Source organism: Lampetra planeri, chromosome 3, assembly GCF_965212315.1.
Source record: "Lampetra planeri chromosome 3, kcLamPlan1.2.h2, whole genome shotgun sequence".
Lineage (NCBI taxonomy): Eukaryota > Metazoa > Chordata > Hyperoartia > Petromyzontiformes > Petromyzontidae > Lampetra > Lampetra planeri.
Window position 1 is genome coordinate 11,419,923 of NC_136109.1, and position 22,076 is coordinate 11,441,998.

At 50.6% G+C, this 22,076-nt stretch overlaps 1 protein-coding gene across 1 annotated transcript in view; it reads right to left on the reverse strand.

The window, feature by feature from the left end:
• LOC144734362 (receptor-type tyrosine-protein phosphatase S-like) overlaps positions 1-22,076 on the reverse strand; it is a 232,586-nt gene that overhangs the window by 135,124 nt on the left and 75,386 nt on the right. Inside the window, 1 exon segment of the mRNA XM_078616477.1 lies at positions 18,862-19,050. Within this exon segment, the coding sequence (XP_078472603.1) occupies positions 18,862-19,050 (189 nt within the window).

A 22,076-nucleotide genomic window follows, 5' to 3' on the forward strand; every position in this document is an offset into this window, starting at 1 on the left:
AGAAGGGAAATAATAAAATAATAAAAATAAAACATAATAAAATACAATTCTCACGACGTTTCGGCCGCAACGCAAGCAGCCGTCCTCATTCTTCACCTGAGGACGGCTGCTTGCGTTGTGGCCGAAACGTCGTGAGAATTATTTTATTATGTTTTATGTTTATTATTTTATTACTTCCCTTCTACGTGACTTTACCGAAAGGACCAAGAAGAGAAAAGATTACAACTTGAACACGGAGGAGGAGGAGGAGGCTTTCGCGCCCAGTATTATCCACCAGAGGTTTATTTCGGGTGTAGACCGCGTGAGCATGAACGTTGTGCCGTTAGACCCGCCGCCACCAGCACCACCCGTCACAGCCAATTAGTGAGGGTTGTGTGACGTCCACAGAACGTGGCCCAGTTCGTTACGAGTACAGCACCACACCGGTGGTGTGTTGGAGAGTAAACCCGCTATTGCAATCGTAGTTGTTACAATATGTCTCTCACTTGCAACTCAAAAGCTTCATCCGCTGCGTTCTTAATTAGATTCATTGTTACAATTGTAATTGCAAAAAATATTAATGAATTATAATCTGGCTGTGACGGTCCCACCTGATGACAGAGACTTGTGTTGCCTCCGAAACGTCGTGATTTTTGTTTTTATTTTATTTTACTTTCTACGTGACTTTACCGAAAAAACCTAAGAAGATGATTCCTTGCAGTCACGAAAGCTTCAAATCTAGAATTAATGAATTATAATTTAATGCTCAATGAATGCATTATTACTATCCATTATTACAATGTAAATTACAATTTTTTTAATTAGAATTACAATAATTGTAATTGTGCTGACAATCAGCTTAATTAGTAAGTACAATTGTAATAATTAGTTAATTACCACAATTGTTAGAATTAATCTGATTAGATTGATGATAATAATTTTATAAATTAGATTAATTAGTACGATTGCAATAAGTAACCTAATTAGGAACGCAAGCGAACGAGGTTTGCGATTGTTGCGGATGACGAACCCCGGTGACTGAATTGGATGTTGTCGGGGTGGTGCGATCTAAACCCCCCCGAAAAAAAACCCCTCCGTTATAATTACACAAACAAAGACGCAGATCCCCCGCGTAGCCCACGTAGGCTGACGGGGCAAGGGTCGTCAGCGACCGCGCACTGAGTGCAGATGTCGTCTATAAACCCGCCGCCGCCGCTCCAGGTACTCAATTTACGGCTGAGTCGACCTACGAGACGGTCCAGGGCCGGTTTCTGATCACCGTCAGCGACGTCGGTGTTGGTCCGCGGTGGGCGGGAATCGAACTCAGGTGGCCGGGTTCGTAGCGTGGTTCGCTAACCACCACCACCGCCGCTTTCCACGCACGCACACAAAAGACAAAGATCCCCCGTGTAAATTTCGATGTCAAGCTTTCGTGACTGCAGGGATTCATCTTCTTGGTTCTTTCGGTAAAGTCACGTAGAAGGGAAATAATAAAATAATAATAATAAAACATAATAAAATACAATTCTCACGACGTTTCGGCCACAACGCAAGCAGCCGTCCTCAGGTGCAGAACAGGTCTGTCGGAAAGACAGCGTCTGAATGAGACCGACCTGTTCTTCACCTGAGGACGGCTGCTTGCGTTGTGGCCGAAACGTCGTGAGAATTATTTTATTATGTTTTATGTTTATTATTTTATTACTTCCCTTCTACGTGACTTTACCGAAAGGACCAAGAAGAGAAAAGATTACAACTTGAACACGGAGGAGGAGGAGGAGGCTTTCGCGCCCAGTATTATCCACCAGAGGTTTATTTCGGGTGTAGACCGCGTGAGCATGAACGTTGTGCCGTTAGACCCGCCGCCACCAGCACCACCCGTCACAGCCAATTAGTGAGGGTTGTGTGACGTCCACAGAACGTGGCCCAGTTCGTTAGGAGTACAGCACCACACCGGTGGTGTGTTGGAGAGTAAACCCGCTATTGCAATCGTAGTTGTTACAATATGTCTCTCACTTGCAACTCAAAAGCTTCATCCGCTGCGTTCTTAATTAGATTCATTGTTACAATTGTAATTGCAAAAAATATTAATGAATTATAATCTGGCTGTGACGGTCCCACCTGATGACGGAGACTTGTGTTGCCTCCGAAACGTCGTGATTTTTGTTTTTATTTTATTTTACTTTCTACGTGACTTTACCGAAAAAACCTAAGAAGATGATTCCTTGCAGTCACGAAAGCTTCAAATCTAGAATTAATGAATTATAATTTAATGCTCAATGAATGCATTATTACTATCCATTATTACAATGTAAATTACAATTTTTTTAATTAGAATTACAATAATTGAAATTGTGCTGACAATCAGCTTAATTAGTAAGTACAATTGCAATAATTAGTTAATTACCACAATTGTTAGAATTAATCTGATTAGATTGATGATAATAATTTTATAAATTAGATTAATTAGTACGATTGCAATAAGTAACCTAATTAGGAAAGCAAGCGAACGAGGTTTGCGATTGTTGCGGATGACGAACCCCGGTGACTGAATTCGATGTTGTTGGGGTGGTGCGATCTAAACCCCCCCCAAAAAAAACCCCTCCGTTATAATTACACAAACAAAGACGCAGATCCCCCGCGTAGCCCACGTAGGCTGACGGGGCAAGGGTCGTCAGCGACCGCGCACTGAGTGCAGATGTCGTCTATAAACCCGCCGCCGCCGCTCCAGGTACTCAATTTACGGCTGAGTCGACCTACGAGACGGTCCAGGGCCGGTTTCTGATCATCGTCAGCGACGTCGGTGTTGGTCCGCGGTGGGCGGGAATCGAACTCAGGTGGCCGGGTTCGTAGCGTGGTTCGCTAACCACCACCACCGCCGCTTTCCACGCACGCACACAAAAGACAAAGATCCCCCGTGTAAATTTCGATGTCAAGCTTTCGTGACTGCAGGGATTCATCTTCTTGGTTCTTTCGGTAAAGTCACGTAGAAGGGAAATAATAAAATAATAATAATAAAACATAATAAAATAATTCTCACGACGTTTCGGCCACAACGCAAGCAGCCGTCCTCAGGTGCAGAACAGGTCTGTCGGAAAGACAGCGTCTGAATGAGACCGACCTGTTCTTCACCTGAGGACGGCTGCTTGCGTTGTGGCCGAAACGTCGTGAGAATTATTTTATTATGTTTTATGTTTATTATTTTATTACTTCCCTTCTACGTGACTTTACCGAAAGGACCAAGAAGAGAAAAGATTACAACTTGAACACGGAGGAGGAGGAGGAGGCTTTCGCGCCCAGTATTATCCACCAGAGGTTTATTTCGGGTGTAGACCGCGTGAGCATGAACGTTGTGCCGTTAGACCCGCCGCCACCAGCACCACCCGTCACAGCCAATTAGTGAGGGTTGTGTGACGTCCACAGAACGTGGCCCAGTTCGTTAGGAGTACAGCACCACACCGGTGGTGTGTTGGAGAGTAAACCCGCTATTGCAATCGTAGTTGTTACAATATGTCTCTCACTTGCAACTCAAAAGCTTCATCCGCTGCGTTCTTAATTAGATTCATTGTTACAATTGTAATTGCAAAAAATATTAATGAATTATAATCTGGCTGTGACGGTCCCACCTGATGACGGAGACTTGTGTTGCCTCCGAAACGTCGTGATTTTTGTTTTTATTTTATTTTACTTTCTACGTGACTTTACCGAAAAAACCTAAGAAGATGATTCCTTGCAGTCACGAAAGCTTCAAATCTAGAATTAATGAATTATAATTTAATGCTCAATGAATGCATTATTACTATCCATTATTACAATGTAAATTACAATTTTTTTAATTAGAATTACAATAATTGTAATTGTGCTGACAATCAGCTTAATTAGTAAGTACAATTGTAATAATTAGTTAATTACCACAATTGTTAGAATTAATCTGATTAGATTGATGATAATAATTTTATAAATTAGATTAATTAGTACGATTGCAATAAGTAACCTAATTAGGAACGCAAGCGAACGAGGTTTGCGATTGTTGCGGATGACGAACCCCGGTGACTGAATTGGATGTTGTCGGGGTGGTGCGATCTAAACCCCCCCGAAAAAAAACCCCTCCGTTATAATTACACAAACAAAGACGCAGATCCCCCGCGTAGCCCACGTAGGCTGACGGGGCAAGGGTCGTCAGCGACCGCGCACTGAGTGCAGATGTCGTCTATAAACCCGCCGCCGCCGCTCCAGGTACTCAATTTACGGCTGAGTCGACCTACGAGACGGTCCAGGGCCGGTTTCTGATCACCGTCAGCGACGTCGGTGTTGGTCCGCGGTGGGCGGGAATCGAACTCAGGTGGCCGGGTTCGTAGCGTGGTTCGCTAACCACCACCACCGCCGCTTTCCACGCACGCACACAAAAGACAAAGATCCCCCGTGTAAATTTCGATGTCAAGCTTTCGTGACTGCAGGGATTCATCTTCTTGGTTCTTTCGGTAAAGTCACGTAGAAGGGAAATAATAAAATAATAATAATAAAACATAATAAAATACAATTCTCACGACGTTTCGGCCACAACGCAAGCAGCCGTCCTCAGGTGCAGAACAGGTCTGTCGGAAAGACAGCGTCTGAATGAGACCGACCTGTTCTTCACCTGAGGACGGCTGCTTGCGTTGTGGCCGAAACGTCGTGAGAATTATTTTATTATGTTTTATGTTTATTATTTTATTACTTCCCTTCTACGTGACTTTACCGAAAGGACCAAGAAGAGAAAAGATTACAACTTGAACACGGAGGAGGAGGAGGAGGCTTTCGCGCCCAGTATTATCCACCAGAGGTTTATTTCGGGTGTAGACCGCGTGAGCATGAACGTTGTGCCGTTAGACCCGCCGCCACCAGCACCACCCGTCACAGCCAATTAGTGAGGGTTGTGTGACGTCCACAGAACGTGGCCCAGTTCGTTAGGAGTACAGCACCACACCGGTGGTGTGTTGGAGAGTAAACCCGCTATTGCAATCGTAGTTGTTACAATATGTCTCTCACTTGCAACTCAAAAGCTTCATCCGCTGCGTTCTTAATTAGATTCATTGTTACAATTGTAATTGCAAAAAATATTAATGAATTATAATCTGGCTGTGACGGTCCCACCTGATGACGGAGACTTGTGTTGCCTCCGAAACGTCGTGATTTTTGTTTTTATTTTATTTTACTTTCTACGTGACTTTACCGAAAAAACCTAAGAAGATGATTCCTTGCAGTCACGAAAGCTTCAAATCTAGAATTAATGAATTATAATTTAATGCTCAATGAATGCATTATTACTATCCATTATTACAATGTAAATTACAATTTTTTTAATTAGAATTACAATAATTGAAATTGTGCTGACAATCAGCTTAATTAGTAAGTACAATTGCAATAATTAGTTAATTACCACAATTGTTAGAATTAATCTGATTAGATTGATGATAATAATTTTATAAATTAGATTAATTAGTACGATTGCAATAAGTAACCTAATTAGGAAAGCAAGCGAACGAGGTTTGCGATTGTTGCGGATGACGAACCCCGGTGACTGAATTCGATGTTGTTGGGGTGGTGCGATCTAAACCCCCCCCAAAAAAAACCCCTCCGTTATAATTACACAAACAAAGACGCAGATCCCCCGCGTAGCCCACGTAGGCTGACGGGGCAAGGGTCGTCAGCGACCGCGCACTGAGTGCAGATGTCGTCTATAAACCCGCCGCCGCCGCTCCAGGTACTCAATTTACGGCTGAGTCGACCTACGAGACGGTCCAGGGCCGGTTTCTGATCATCGTCAGCGACGTCGGTGTTGGTCCGCGGTGGGCGGGAATCGAACTCAGGTGGCCGGGTTCGTAGCGTGGTTCGCTAACCACCACCACCGCCGCTTTCCACGCACGCACACAAAAGACAAAGATCCCCCGTGTAAATTTCGATGTCAAGCTTTCGTGACTGCAGGGATTCATCTTCTTGGTTCTTTCGGTAAAGTCACGTAGAAGGGAAATAATAAAATAATAATAATAAAACATAATAAAATAATTCTCACGACGTTTCGGCCACAACGCAAGCAGCCGTCCTCAGGTGCAGAACAGGTCTGTCGGAAAGACAGCGTCTGAATGAGACCGACCTGTTCTTCACCTGAGGACGGCTGCTTGCGTTGTGGCCGAAACGTCGTGAGAATTATTTTATTATGTTTTATGTTTATTATTTTATTACTTCCCTTCTACGTGACTTTACCGAAAGGACCAAGAAGAGAAAAGATTACAACTTGAACACGGAGGAGGAGGAGGAGGCTTTCGCGCCCAGTATTATCCACCAGAGGTTTATTTCGGGTGTAGACCGCGTGAGCATGAACGTTGTGCCGTTAGACCCGCCGCCACCAGCACCACCCGTCACAGCCAATTAGTGAGGGTTGTGTGACGTCCACAGAACGTGGCCCAGTTCGTTAGGAGTACAGCACCACACCGGTGGTGTGTTGGAGAGTAAACCCGCTATTGCAATCGTAGTTGTTACAATATGTCTCTCACTTGCAACTCAAAAGCTTCATCCGCTGCGTTCTTAATTAGATTCATTGTTACAATTGTAATTGCAAAAAATATTAATGAATTATAATCTGGCTGTGACGGTCCCACCTGATGACGGAGACTTGTGTTGCCTCCGAAACGTCGTGATTTTTGTTTTTATTTTATTTTACTTTCTACGTGACTTTACCGAAAAAACCTAAGAAGATGATTCCTTGCAGTCACGAAAGCTTCAAATCTAGAATTAATGAATTATAATTTAATGCTCAATGAATGCATTATTACTATCCATTATTACAATGTAAATTACAATTTTTTTAATTAGAATTACAATAATTGTAATTGTGCTGACAATCAGCTTAATTAGTAAGTACAATTGCAATAATTAGTTAATTACCACAATTGTTAGAATTAATCTGATTAGATTGATGATAATAATTTTATAAATTAGATTAATTTTTATGATTGCAATAAGTAACCTAATTAGGAACGCAAGCGAACGAGGTTTGCAATTGTTGCGGATGACGAACCCCGGTGACTGAATTGGATGTTGTCGGGGTGGTGCGATCTAAACCCCCCCGAAAAAAAACCCCTCCGTTATAATTACACAAACAAAGACGCAGATCCCCCGCGTAGCCCACGTAGGCTGACGGGGCAAGGGTCGTCAGCGACCGCGCACTGAGTGCAGATGTCGTCTATAAACCCGCCGCCGCCGCTCCAGGTACTCAATTTACGGCTGAGTCGACCTACGAGACGGTCCAGGGCCGGTTTCTGATCACCGTCAGCGACGTCGGTGTTGGTCCGCGGTGAGCGGGAATCGAACTCAGGTGGCCGGGTTCGTAGCGTGGTTCGCTAACCACCACCACCGCCGCTTTCCACGCACGCACACAAAAGACAAAGATCCCCCGTGTAAATTTCAATGTAAAGCTTTCATGACTGCAGGGATTCATCTTCTTGGTTCTTTCGGTAAAGTCACGTAGAAGGGAAATAATAAAATAATAATAATAAAACATAATAAAATACAATTCTCACGACGTTTCGGCCACAACGCAAGCAGCCGTCCTCAGGTGCAGAACAGGTCTGTCGGAAAGACAGCGTCTGAATGAGACCGACCTGTTCTTCACCTGAGGACGGCTGCTTGCGTTGTGGCCGAAACGTCGTGAGAATTATTTTATTATGTTTTATGTTTATTATTTTATTACTTCCCTTCTACGTGACTTTACCGAAAGGACCAAGAAGAGAAAAGATTACAACTTGAACACGGAGGAGGAGGAGGAGGCTTTCGCGCCCAGTATTATCCACCAGAGGTTTATTTCGGGTGTAGACCGCGTGAGCATGAACGTTGTGCCGTTAGACCCGCCGCCACCAGCACCACCCGTCACAGCCAATTAGTGAGGGTTGTGTGACGTCCACAGAACGTGGCCCAGTTCGTTAGGAGTACAGCACCACACCGGTGGTGTGTTGGAGAGTAAACCCGCTATTGCAATCGTAGTTGTTACAATATGTCTCTCACTTGCAACTCAAAAGCTTCTTCCGCTGCGTTCTTAATTAGATTCATTGTTACAATTGTAATTGCAAAAAATATTAATGAATTATAATCTGGCTGTGACGGTCCCACCTGATGACGGAGACTTGTGTTGCCTCCGAAACGTCGTGATTTTTGTTTTTATTTTATTTTACTTTCTACGTGACTTTACCGAAAAAACCTAAGAAGATGATTCCTTGCACTCACGAAAGCTTCAAATCTAGAATTAATGAATTATAATTTAATGCTCAATGAATGCATTATTACTATCCATTATTACAATGTAAATTACAATTTTTTTAATTAGAATTACAATAATTGTAATTGTGCTGACAATCAGCTTAATTAGTAAGTACAATTGCAATAATTAGTTAATTACCACAATTGTTAGAATTAATCTGATTAGATTGATGATAATAATTTTATAAATTAGATTAATTAGTACGATTGCAATAAGTAACCTAATTAGGAACGCAAGCGAACGAGGTTTGCAATTGTTGCGGATGACGAACCCCGGTGACTGAATTGGATGTTGTTGGGGTGGTGCGATCTAAACCCCCCCGAAAAAAAACCCCTCCGTTATAATTACACAAACAAAGACGCAGATCCCCCGCGTAGCCCACGTAGGCTGACGGGGCAAGGGTCGTCAGCGACCGCGCACTGAGTGCAGATGTCGTCTATAAACCCGCCGCCGCCGCTCCAGGTACTCAATTTACGGCTGAGTCGACCTACGAGACGGTCCAGGGCCGGTTTCTGATCACCGTCAGCGACGTCGGTGTTGGTCCGCGGTGAGCGGGAATCGAACTCAGGTGGCCGGGTTCGTAGCGTGGTTCGCTAACCACCACCACCACCGCTTTCCACGCACGCACACAAAAGACAAAGATCCCCCGTGTAAATTTCGATGTAAAGCTTTCGTGACTGCAGGGATTCATCTTCTTGGTTCTTTCGGTAAAGTCACGTAGAAGGGAAGTAATAAAAAAATAAAAATAAAACATAATGAAATACAATTCATCTTCTTGGTTCTTTCGGTAAAGTCACGTAGAAGGGAAATAATAATATAATAATAATAAAACATAATAAAATACAATTCTCACGACGTTTCGGCCACAACGCAAGCAGCCGTCCTCAGGTGAAGAACAGGTCTGTCGGAAAGACAGCGTCTGAATGAGACCGACCTGTTCTTCACCTGAGGACGGCTGCTTGCGTTGTGGCCGAAACGTCGTGATAATTATTTCATTATGTTTCATTTTTATTATTTTATTATTTCCATTCTACGTGACTCTACCGAAAGAACCAAGAAGATGAATCCCCCGTGTAGCCTTAACAGACTGTTGGGGCAAGTGCTGTTAGCTGTGGGCCTCAGTGGCCAGAACCGCACCCGCCCGCCTGCCCGGCCGCCTTTGTCTCCCCAGTGGCGACAATGCCTTGGTTAAAGCGCTACGCGGAAATGTAAGTAAGGTGAGATTATAGCTCATTCCGTCGCTCCATCTCCACCGTGGCCGTACCCTTTCCCGTGTCGAGCACGGATTTTTTTTTATTTTTCAACGTATTCCACCCACCCCGCCCCCCCCCCCCCCCCCCCCCACGTTTTACTCTACAACTTCCCGCGTGTGTCGCATTAAACAGCGGTCATTATATGCTTCAAACACGTCCTGAATTGTTTAATGTACCATCCCCTATGTTCCACACGCGTGTGAAATATGTGGCTTATCCCCCCGCTAAGTCACATGATCTAACGTGCATCTGTCCGTACGTTCACATTCTAGAACGAGTGTCGCCTACGCTTAAAACAAGTCCTGCAGCCTCAACAGATCCGTCCTGTGCTCAGAATGCACAACGCGTCCTGCGATCTAGCGTACATCTCTCCCTGTGTTCGACGGTTTGGACGCGGCTCGTACGCCCCTGCTGCGTTCGGCAAGCGGCAGTGGCAGCAGTAGCAGCAGCAGCAGCCGCCTCTTTAATCCTCTATCTGCGCTGTTCCATCTGCTCGGCAAGCTTGGCTCGCCTAGGACTCCGTCGCCACGCACGGACCCCACGACGGGTTTTTTTGTTTAATGTTTAATGTCGCCAGCCCCCTTCTGAGTTTTCATGCAACTCACCGACCGAACGACGTTATTTAACCGCCGTGCGCTCCACATCCCTACATCCAAATCTCTCTATCCCTTAATCATCGCCGCCGCCATCATCATCAAAGATAAAGACCGCCCCCTCCCCCCCAAACCGTGTAGTTTTTAGGAGGCTAACAACGAGTGCTGTTAGCAGCAGCAGCACCTTGTGAAGGCCGGCACGGCACACGAAGAGGGGGAGGAGAGGTGGGTTGGTTGGATGGACATCGCGTCCCCGATTTGGCACGGGTTGGCTGCGAATGGTGTGAAAGAAGTTCGGTGCAAGAACGTACATCACGCCCGCCCGCCCACCCGCCTCTGTCTACCCAGTGATGATGTTTTACACCTCCCACCGAGGTACCCGTTTGAGGCTGAGCTGACCTAGAGGAGGAGGCCACAGGTGACGTCGATTCTCAATGTGGAAGGGAAAACCGGAGGACCCCGGAGAAAAATCCACGCGACCACAGAGAGAGAGACACGCAGACTCCAAATATACAGCAGCAGGCGTCACGGGGTCGGGATCGAACCCACGACCTCCTGTAGACCAGGCGAGGTCGTCAACATCTCCTAGCCACCGTGATGATGATGATGAGAGAGAGAGACACGCAAACTCCAAATACACAGCAGCAGGCATCGTCAGGGTCGGGATCGAACCCACGACCTCCTGTAGACCAGGCGAGGTAGTCAACATCTCCTAGCCACTGTGATGATGATGAGAGAGAGAGACACGCAAACTCCAAATATACAGCAGCAGGCGTCGTCAGGGTCAGAATAGAACCCACGACCTCCTGTACACCAGGCGAGGTAGTTAACATCTCCTAGCCACCGTGATGATGATGAGAGAGACACGCAAACTCCAAATACACAGCAGCAGGCATCGTCAGGGTCAGAATAGAACCCACGACCTCCTGTATACCAGGCGAGGTAGTTAACATCTCCTAGCCACCGTGATGATGATGATGAGAGAGACACGCAAACTCCAAATACACAGCAGCAGGCATCGTCAGGGTCAGAATAGAACCCACGACCTCCTGTAGACCAGGCGAGGTAGTGAACATCTCCTAGCCACCGTGATGATGATAAGAGAGAGAGACACGCAAACTCCAAATATACAGCAGCAGGCATTGTCAGGGGTCGGGATCGAACCCACGACCTCCTGTATACCAGGCGAGGGAGTTAACATCTCCTAGCCACCGCGGCTATGAGTGATCACGGAGGAAAACATACGCAGAAAAATGGGGGGGGGGGGGGGGGAGGACGCGAGGAGGGGGGGGGTAGAGAGAACGTTGCCAAACTTCAGACGCACAATAGACACCTGGAAATTCCACCCAGGCGGGTATCAAACCCAGGCCCTTCTTGCCGCGAGGCGCAGGGAGTTTGCCCGCCGTCGTTTTCTTCAACGCCCCCCCGTGCCCCCCCCCCTCAACCCCGAACAAAAAAACGGATGCTGATTGTAACGCGTTTACTTCTGCCGCATCGATCGCGGCCGTTGTAAGGGCTCTGAACGGGTGAAGGTTTAAAATCGATGGATCGAGTTTCTCTCTCTCTGTGTGTGTGTGTTGTATTGATGTGAGTCGGTGTGTGATTAGGTGTGTGTGTATGTGAGTAGGTAGGTGAGTAGTAGCGGGGAGCGGTAGTGGTAGCGGTTAACCGGTCCTGGGCCTCCCCTAGGTCGACTCAGCCTCAAATGAGCACCGGGTGCGGAGTGTAAACAACACCACTGCTCCCCTCCACGCACCCTCTCCTGCCTCTCCTACCTCTCATCTCACTCTTCCCCCCCTCCACGCACTCTCCTGCCTCTCCCCTCTCATCTCACTCCACTCCCCTCTCATCTCACTCTACTCCCCTCCATGCACTCTCCTGCCTCTCCCCTCTCATCTCACTCCACTCCCCTCCACGCACTCTCCTACCTCTCCCCTCTCATCTCACTCTACTCCCCTCCACGCACTCTCCTGCCTCTCCCCTCTCATCTCACTCCACTCCACGCACTCTCCTACCTCTCCCCTCTCATCTCACTCTACTCCCCTCCACGCACTCTCCTGCCTCTCCCCTCTCATCTCACTCCACTCCCCTCCACGCACTCTCCTACCTCTCCCCTCTCATCTCACTCTACTCCCCTCCACGCACTCTCCTGCCTCTCCCCTCTCATCTCACTCCACTCCCCTCTCATCTCATTCTACTCCCCTCCACGCACTCTCCTGCCTCTCCCCTCTCATCTCACTCCACTCCCCTCTCATCTCACTCTACTCCCCTCCACGCACTCTCCTGCCTCTCCCCTCTCATCTCACTCCACTCCCCTCTCATCTCACTCTACTCCCCTCCACGCACTCTCCTGCCTCTCCCCTCTCATCTCACTCCACTCCCCTCTCATCTCACTCTACTCCCCTCCACGCACTCTCCTGCCTCTCCCCTCTCATCTCACTCCACTCCCCTCCACGCACTCTCCTGCCTCTCCCCTCTCATCTCACTCCACTCCCCTCCACGCACTCTCCTGCCTCTCCCCTCTCATCTCACTCTACTCCCCTCCACGCACTCTCCTGCCTCTCCCCTCTCATCTCACTCCACTCCCCTCTCATCTCATTCTACTCCCCTCCACGCACTCTCCTGCCTCTCCCCTCTCATCTCACTCCACTCCCCTCTCATCTCACTCTACTCCCCTCCACGCACTCTCCTGCCTCTCCCCTCTCATCTCACTCCACTCCCCTCTCATCTCACTCTACTCCCCTCCACGCACTCTCCTGCCTCTCCCCTCTCATCTCACTCCACTCCCCTCCACGCACTCTCCTACCTCTCCCCTCTCATCTCACTCTACTCCCCTCCACGCACTCTCCTGCCTCTCCCCTCTCATCTCACTCCACTCCCCTCCACGCACTCTCCTACCTCTCCCCTCTCATCTCACTCTACTCCCCTCCACGCACTCTCCTGCCTCTCCCCTCTCATCTCACTCCCCTCTCATCTCACTCTACTCCCCTCCACGCACTCTCCTGCCTCTCCCCTCTCATCTCACTCCACTCGCCTCTCATCTCACTCTACTCCCCTCCACGCACTCTCCTGCCTCTCCCCTCTCATCTCACTCTACTCCCCTCCACGCACTCTCCTGCCTCTCCCCTCTCATCTCACTCCACTCCCCTCCACGCACTCTCCTGCCTCTCCCCTCTCATCTCACTCCACTCCCCTCCACGCACTCTCCTGCCTCTCCCCTCTCATCTCACTCCACTCCCCTCCACGCACTCTCCTGCCTCTCCCCTCTCATCTCACTCCACTCCCCTCCACGCACTCTCCTGCCTCTCCCCTCTCATCTCACTCCACTCCCCTCTCATCTCACTCTACTCCCCTCCACGCACTCTCCTGCCTCTCCCCTCTCATCTCACTCCACTCCCCTCTCATCTCACTCTACTCCCCTCCATGCACTCTCCTGCCTCTCCCCTCTCATCTCACTCCACTCCCCTCCACGCACTCTCCTACCTCTCCCCTCCCCTCTCATCTCACTCTACTCCCCTCCACGCACTCTCCTGCCTCTCCCCTCTCATCTCACTCCACTCCCCTCCACGCACTCTCCTACCTCTCCCCTCTCATCTCACTCTACTCCCCTCCACGCACTCTCCTGCCTCTCCCCTCTCATCTCACTCCACTCCCCTCCACGCACTCTCCTACCTCTCCCCTCTCATCTCACTCTACTCCCCTCCACGCACTCTCCTGCCTCTCCCCTCTCATCTCACTCCACTCCCCTCTCATCTCACTCTACTCCCCTCCACGCACTCTCCTGCCTCTCCCCTCTCATCTCACTCCACTCCCCTCCACGCACTCTCCTACCTCTCCCCTCCCCTCTCATCTCACTCTACTCCCCTCCACGCACTCTCCTGCCTCTCCCCTCTCATCTCACTCCACTCCCCTCCACGCACTCTCCTACCTCTCCCCTCTCATCTCACTCTACTCCCCTCCACGCACTCTCCTGCCTCTCCCCTCTCATCTCACTCCACTCCCCTCCACGCACTCTCCTACCTCTCCCCTCTCATCTCACTCTACTCCCCTCCACGCACTCTCCTGCCTCTCCCCTCTCATCTCACTCCACTCCCCTCTCATCTCACTCTACTCCCCTCCACGCACTCTCCTGCCTCTCCCCTCTCATCTCACTCCACTCCCCTCTCATCTCACTCTACTCCCCTCCACGCACTCTCCTGCCTCTCCCCTCTCATCTCACTCTACTCCCCTCCACGCACTCTCCTGCCTCTCCCCTCTCATCTCACTCCACTCCCCTCCACGCACTCTCCTGCCTCTCCCCTCTCATCTCACTCCACTCCCTTCCACGCACTCTCCTGCCTCTCCCCTCTCATCTCACTCTGCTCCCCTCCACGCACTCTCCTACCTCTCCCCTCTCATCTCACTCCACTCCCCTCCACGCACTCTCCTGCCTCCCCCCTCTCATCTCACTCCACTTCCCTCCACGCACTCTCCTGCCTCTCCCCTCTCATCTCACTCCACTCCCCTCCACGCACTCTCCTGCCTCTCCCCTCTCATCTCACTCCACTCCCTTCCACGCACTCTCCTGCCTCTCCCCTCTCATCTCACTCTGCTCCCCTCCACGCACTCTCCTACCTCTCCCCTCTCATCTCACTCCACTCCCCTCCACGCACTCTCCTGCCTCCCCCTCTGATCTCACTCCACTCCCTTCCACGCACTCTCCTGCCTCTCCCCTCTCATCCCACTCCACTCCCCTCCACGCACTCTCCTGCCTCTCCCCTCTCATCTCACTCTACTCCCCTCCACGCACTCTCCTACCTCTCCCCTCTCATCTCACTCCACTCCCCTCCACGCACTCTCCTGCCTCCCCCTCTGATCTCACTCCACTCCCTTCCACGCACTCTCCTACCTCTCCCCTCTCATCTCACTCCACTCCCCTCCACGCACTCTCCTGCCTCTCCCCTCTCATCTCACTCCACTCCCTTCCACGCACTCTCCTGCCTCTCCCCTCTCATCCCACTCCACTCCCCTCCACGCACTCTCCTGCCTCTCCCCTCTCATCTCACTCCACTCCCTTCCACGCACTCTCCTACCTCTCCCCTCTCATCTCACTCCACTCCCCTCCACGCACTCTCCTACCTCTCCCCTCTCATCTCACTCCACTCCCCTCCACGCTCTCTCCTGCCTCTCCCCTCTCATCTCACTCCACTCCCCTCTCATCTCACTCTACTCCCCTCCATGCACTCTCCTGCCTCTCCCCTCTCATCTCACTCCACTCCCCTCCACGCACTCTCCTGCCTCTCCCCTCTCATCTCACTCCACTCCCCTCCACGCACTCTCCTGCCTCTCCCTCTCATCTCACTCTACTCCCCTCCACGCACTCTCCTGCCTCTCCCCTCTCATCTCACTCCACTCCCTTCCACGCACTCTCCTACCTCTCCCCTCTCATCTCACTCCACTCCCCTCCACGCACTCTCCTACCTCTCCCCTCTCATCTCACTCCACTCCCCTCCACGCTCTCTCCTGCCTCTCCCCTCTCATCTCACTCCACTCCCCTCTCATCTCACTCTACTCCCCTCCATGCACTCTCCTGCCTCTCCCCTCTCATCTCACTCCACTCCCCTCCACGCACTCTCCTACCTCTCCCCTCTCATCTCACTCCACTCCCCTCCACGCTCTCTCCTGCCTCTCCCCTCTCATCTCACTCCACTCCCCTCTCATCTCACTCTACTCCCCTCCATGCACTCTCCTGCCTCTCCTCTCTCTCATCTCACTCCACTCCCCTCCACGCACTCTCCTGCCTCTCCCCTCTCATCTCACTCTACTCCCCTCCACGCACTCTCCTGCCTCTCCCCTCTCATCTCACTCTACTCCCCTCCACGCGCTCTCCTGCCTCTCCCCTCTCATCTCACTCCACTCCCCTCCACGCACTCTCCTACCTCTCCCCTCTCATCTCACTCTGCACCCCTCCCCTCTCATAGCAGGGGTTACCAAAAATATTTCCAAAATCATGAGCAAACACAAGATCCAGATTCGATTTAACACAGTACATCAAATCCGTGATCTGATCCCATCTGTGAAGGATGTGATCCCTGACATGCAATACCCCGGCGTCTACAAACTAAGCTGTGTCTGCGGCAGGAGTTACATTGGGGAAACTAAGCGACATGTCTCGAACCCGTGTTCGTGAACGCAAGGCGGATCTGAAACACGGTAGGACCAATACCTCGGCCGTGGCTGATCATTGTTTTAACGCGGTGGGCTCACACAAAATTGATTTCTCTAAGACGAAAGTACTTTGCAAACCCACTGGCTATCAACAAAGATTCGTTCATGAAGCCATCGATATATAAAACCACAGACACAATTTCCACCGAGAAGATGGGTACAAACTGAGCAATCATTGGAAGGACGTTATCAACCAGTTTAAGTCACAACTGGCTGCAATGTTCCCATCCTACCACCTTGCGATGTTAGTTGTTATTTTCGGCTCTACGATTTCACATTAACAGGTTACATTTCTCACACTTGCACAGCCACCATCGCGCGCCGACCTAGAGGTTGCGGCTCTGCGATCTGCCATTAACACGCTAATCTCTCACATTAACCTGCTAATCTCTCACATTAACACGCTAATCTCTCACATTAACATGCTAATCTCTCACATTAACATGTTAATCTCTCTCATTAACACGCTAATCTCTCACATTAACACGCTAATCTCTCACATTAACATGTTAATCTCTCTCATTAACACGCTAATCTCTCACATTAACATAGCCACCTCAGCGCGCTCGCCGTGGAGGCCGCTCACCGATCTTACATTAACATGCTAATTTTTATATTCCTAAGTTTTTTCGGTAAAGTCACGTAGGTAAAAAATTAAAATTTAAATTAATAAAAGTAAAATAAAAAAAATAAAAAAATCACGACGTTTCGGAGGCAACACAAGCTTCCATGTTCAGGTGGAACCGTCACAGCACGCTCGCTGTATCAAGTAAATGAGAGATTCCAAGAGATACTACCCCGTATATGAACCAGGACAGGCCCCTTTTTTATTATTATGGTAAGGTTGGTGCGGCTTGAGACTACGACTAGTCTACATAACAACGGACTGAGCCTTTGTTATGTAGACTGGCTGAGAGGGGGGGGGGGGGGGGTGCCAGAGTTGTTAAAGTGCAACTGCTGCTAATGGGACCGAGCCTCTGCCATGTAGATGGTAGTTCATTTTTACCTGGCAGCCCTTCAATTGGTGGAAAACCAACCACCGCCACGGTCACCACCCACCACTCACTTTAACATCAGCTGCCCCGCCCACCACTCACATTAACATCAGCTGCCCCGCCCACCACTCACATTAACATCAGCTGCCCCGCCCACCACCCACATTAACATCAGCTGCCCCGCCCACCACTCACATTAACATCAACTGCCCCGCCCACCACTCACATTAACATCAACTGCCCCGCCCACCACTCACATTAACATCAGCTGCCCTGCCCCCTCACTTACATCAGCTGCCCCGCCCACCACTCACATTAACATCAGCTGCCCCGCCCACCACTCACATTAACATCAGCTGCCCCGCCCACCACTCACATTAACATCAGCTGCCCCGCCCACCACTCACATTAACATCAGCTGCCCCGCCCACCACTCACATTAACATCAGCTGCCCCGCCCACCACTCACATTAACATCAGCTGCCCCGCCCACCACTCACATTAACATCAGCTGCCCCGCCCACCACTCACATTAACATCAGCTGCCCCGCCCACCACTCACATTAACATCAGCTGCCCCGCCCACCACTCACATTAACATCAGCTGCCCCGCCCACCACCTACATTAACATCAGCTGCCCCGCCCACCACTCACATTAACATCAGCTGCCCCGCCCACCACTCACATTAACATCAGCTGCCCCGCCCACCACTCACATTAACATCAGCTGCCCCGCCCACCACTCACATTAACATCAGCTGCCCCGCCCACCGCTCACATTAACATCAGCTGCCCCGCCCACCACTCACATTAACATCAGCTGCCCCGCCCACAATGCTGACACTTGGGCTACGCCAATTTTAAACCTTTATAAACAGTTTGCCTTTAGAGGCTAACCCCCTTTTCCTGTGCGAACCCGGCGGCCTGAGTTCGATTCCCGCTCACGGCCAACAACACCGGTGACGATTATCAGAATCGGCCGACTCAGCTTCAAATGTGTACCTGGTGCGATGTGTGCACATCGCCACAGGGGAGACAAAGGCAGGCCGGGCGTGGTGTTGGCCACCCGCCCCCTCGTTTGCCGTGCCGGCCTTCATAGGTGCTCGCTAACAGCACTTGCCCTCACAGTCTGTTACAGCCTATACGGGGGGGGGGGGGGATCTTTGTCTTTTTGTGTTCGTGTGTGGTCGTGTGTGGTCGTGTGTGTTCGTGTGTGGTCGTGTGTGGTTGTGTGTGTTCATCTGTGCGTTTGTCTGCGCGTCTGCACTTGTAGGCCTGGCCTGGCACAAGCGTCGTGGCGACGCCCACCGCCGCTTAGCGGCGAACGGCGGATGTTGTTGTCGTTGCTGCAGAGTTCGTAGGTGCTACTCACTAACGCCACTTGTCCCAACAGTCTGTTGAGGCTATACGGGGGTGGTGGTGGGGGGTCTTTGTCTTTGGTAGTGGGGGGGGGGTATGGGGAGCATGGGGTGGGAGGAGGCCAGAGGGAGGCGAGGAGAGGGGGGGATGGTTCTCTTCGCGCGTGGGCAAGCGAAGGCCTCACCGGCGGGTAGCAGGCGGATGCGCCCGTCGCTGGCCGCCACGTCGAGGGGCAGGTAGTCCTTGTACCACGTGACCGCGGGCTCCGGGTTGCCGCTGGCAGCGCACAGCATGGTGACGGTGCGCGTGCGCTCCACCACCTTGAGCTGCGGTGCCATGTCGATGCGCGGGAAGCCGGCGGGCACCTGCTCCTCTGTACGGGGGAGCCGGGGTGGGCATCGGTGGGGGGGGGGGGTGGGGGGGCAGGGAGGGAGGGGGGGTGAGGGAAGACGGAAAGAGGGCAGTGTTGTTGAGAGCGAAAGTCGTGGGCGCAGCGGTGTCTGAGATGTTGACTACCTCGCCTGGTGCGCAGAAGTCGTGGGTTCGATGCTGACCTCTGACGATGCCTGCTGCTGTATTTTTTAAGTTTGCGTGTCTCTCTCTTTCTCATCATCATCATTATCATGATGGCTAGGAGATGTGAACTACCTCGCCTGGCGTACAGGAGGTCGTGGGTTCGATCCCGACTCTGACGACGCCTGCTGCTGTATATTTGGAGTTGGCGTGTCTCGCTCTCGCTCCGTGGTGAGATGTGAACTACCTCGCCTGGTGTACAGGAGTTCGTGGGTTCCACCCCGACCCCGTGACGCCTGCTGCTGCTGTATATTTGGAGTGAGTGCCCCCCTCTCTCTTTCCCCGCGGTCGCGTGGTTTTTTTCCCCTCCACATTTAAAATCGATGGGCGCTCAAGAGTATTTGGCAGCCATAAATGTCCACTTGATGATGATAAGCCACTTCGTCGGGCTATCACTTGTGACGGCCAGGGTAAAAAACAAAAAAGTAATAAATTTTGATTTAAAGCTTTCGTGACTGCAGGGATTCATCTTCTTGGTTCTTTCGGTAGAGTCACGTAGAATGGAAATAATGAAATAATAAAAATAAAACATAATAAAATTATTCTCACGACGTTTCGGCCACAACGCAAGCAGCCGTCCTCAGGTGAAAACCAGGTCCGTCGAGGCGACAGAGTCTACGTGACTTTACCGAAAAAAACAAGAAGAAAAAAGTAATACAGACGTCAGTCTGAGCGTCAACGCGTGGCGGACTGACGGAGTGGTTGGGCCAGGCGGGTCGGCAAACCCGCGGGTTCTTTGCGGAACTTCTTCGTGAAGTTATTTGTCGAGAACCGCCGCCTCGTATGCACCAGGCGCGTCGCCGGCTCTTGAAATATCCAATTCGAAAACTAAAATGGCTCGCCTTGTTATTCTATGTTTGCCGTGCCCCTGGGTTAAGCAAGCGAGCGCTATCGGCTAATCCTCCTCCAATTAGCGCGGTTTGCTACGCACGGTGCGAAAGGAGTTTCAGCGCATACGTGCGTATTAGCATGGCCGGATACGTACGGTGCGAAAGGAGTTTCAGCGTGCATACGTACGTATTAGCATGGCCGGATACGAACGGTGCGAAAGGAGTTTCAGCGTGCATCCGTACGTATTAGCATGGTCGGATACGTACGGTGCGAAAGGAGTTTCAGCGTGCATACGTACGTATTAGCATGGTCGGATACGTACGGTGCAAAAGGAGTTTCAGCGCATACGTGCGTATTAGCATGGTCGGATACGTACGGTGCGAAAGGAGTTTCAGCATGCATACGTACGTATTAGCATGGCCGGATACGTACGGTGCGAAAGGAGTTTCAGCGCATACGTACGTATTAGCATGGCCGGATACGTACGGTGCGAAAGGAGTTTCAGCGTGCATACGTACGTATTAGCATGGTCGGATACGTACGGTGCGAAAGGAGTTTCAGCGCATACGTACGTATTAGCATGGTCGGATACGTACGGTGCGAAAGGAGTTTCAGTGTGCATACGTACGTATTAGCTTGGTCGGATACGTACGGTGCGAAAGGAGTTTCAGCGCATACGTACGTATTAGCATGGTCGGATACGTACGGTGCGAAAGGAGTTTCAGCGTGCATACGTACGTATTAGCATGGTCGGATACGTATGGTGCGAAAGGAGTTTCAGCGCATACGTGCGTATTAGCATGGCCGGATATGTACGGTGTGAAAGGAGTTTCAGCGTGCATACGTACGTATTAGCATGGTCGGATACGTACGGTGCGAAAGGAGTTTCAGCGTGCATACGTGCGTATTAGCATGGTCGGATACGTACGGTGCTAAAGAAGTTCTACGTACACACGTATTAGCACGGTTAGTTACGTACGGGGCGAGAGAAGTTCAACGTACGTACACACGTACACACGTACACGCAAACTTGGCCGGGAGGCAAATCAACATCACCCGAGTGGGAAAGGGACCTGATTGTTTAATGAGAGCTTCTTCTAAGCTTTGTTTAATTGGGTCTCTGGAGGGAGCGGGGGTGGGGTTTGTGTCTTCTCTCTCATCGACATCACTGAGCTTGGCGCGAGCGGAGGGGGTGGGGGGGGCGGAATTAGTTGCGGGGAGCGGTGGCGCAGTGGTTAGCGCGTGCCACGCTACGCACACCGGCGGCGGTGGGCCGAGTTCCATTATCTTGAACCGGTCCTGGCAGTCCGTCGCTGGAATCAACGTCACCCGTTCATCGGTCATTTGATCCGCCACCGTGCCGGTAAAACACAAAAGGCCACTTTGCGTTGAGCCATCGTTTTTTTGTGGTGGTGAACGCTTCTAAAAATTAAAAAGAGCTCAATGGGGGGCTGACGTAGAAACTAAACGACGGGTTGACGTACCCTGAACACCGTGACGTGACCACGGGAGAGAAAGAGAGAAACACAAACTACAAATATACAGCAGCAGGCGTCACGGGATGGAACCCACGACCTCCTGTACACCAGGCGAGGTAGTTAACATCTCCTAGCCACCGTGATGATGATGAGAGAGAGAGACACGCAAACTCCAAATATACAGCAGCAGGCGTCACGGGATGGAACCCACGACCTCCTGTACACCAGGCGAGGTAGTTAACATCTCCTAGCCACCGTGATGATGATGAGAGAGAGAGACACGCAAACTCCAAATATACAGCAGCAGGCGTCACAGGATGGAACCCACGACCTCCTGTATACCGGGCGAGGTAGTTAACGTCTCACCACGGGGAGAGAAAAACACCCTAACTCCACATATACAGCAGGTGTCAGGGTCAGGATCGAACCCATGACCTATTGTATACCAGGCGAGATAGTTAACATCTCACCATGGGGAGAGAGCGAGACACGCAAGCTTCAAATACACAGCAGCGGG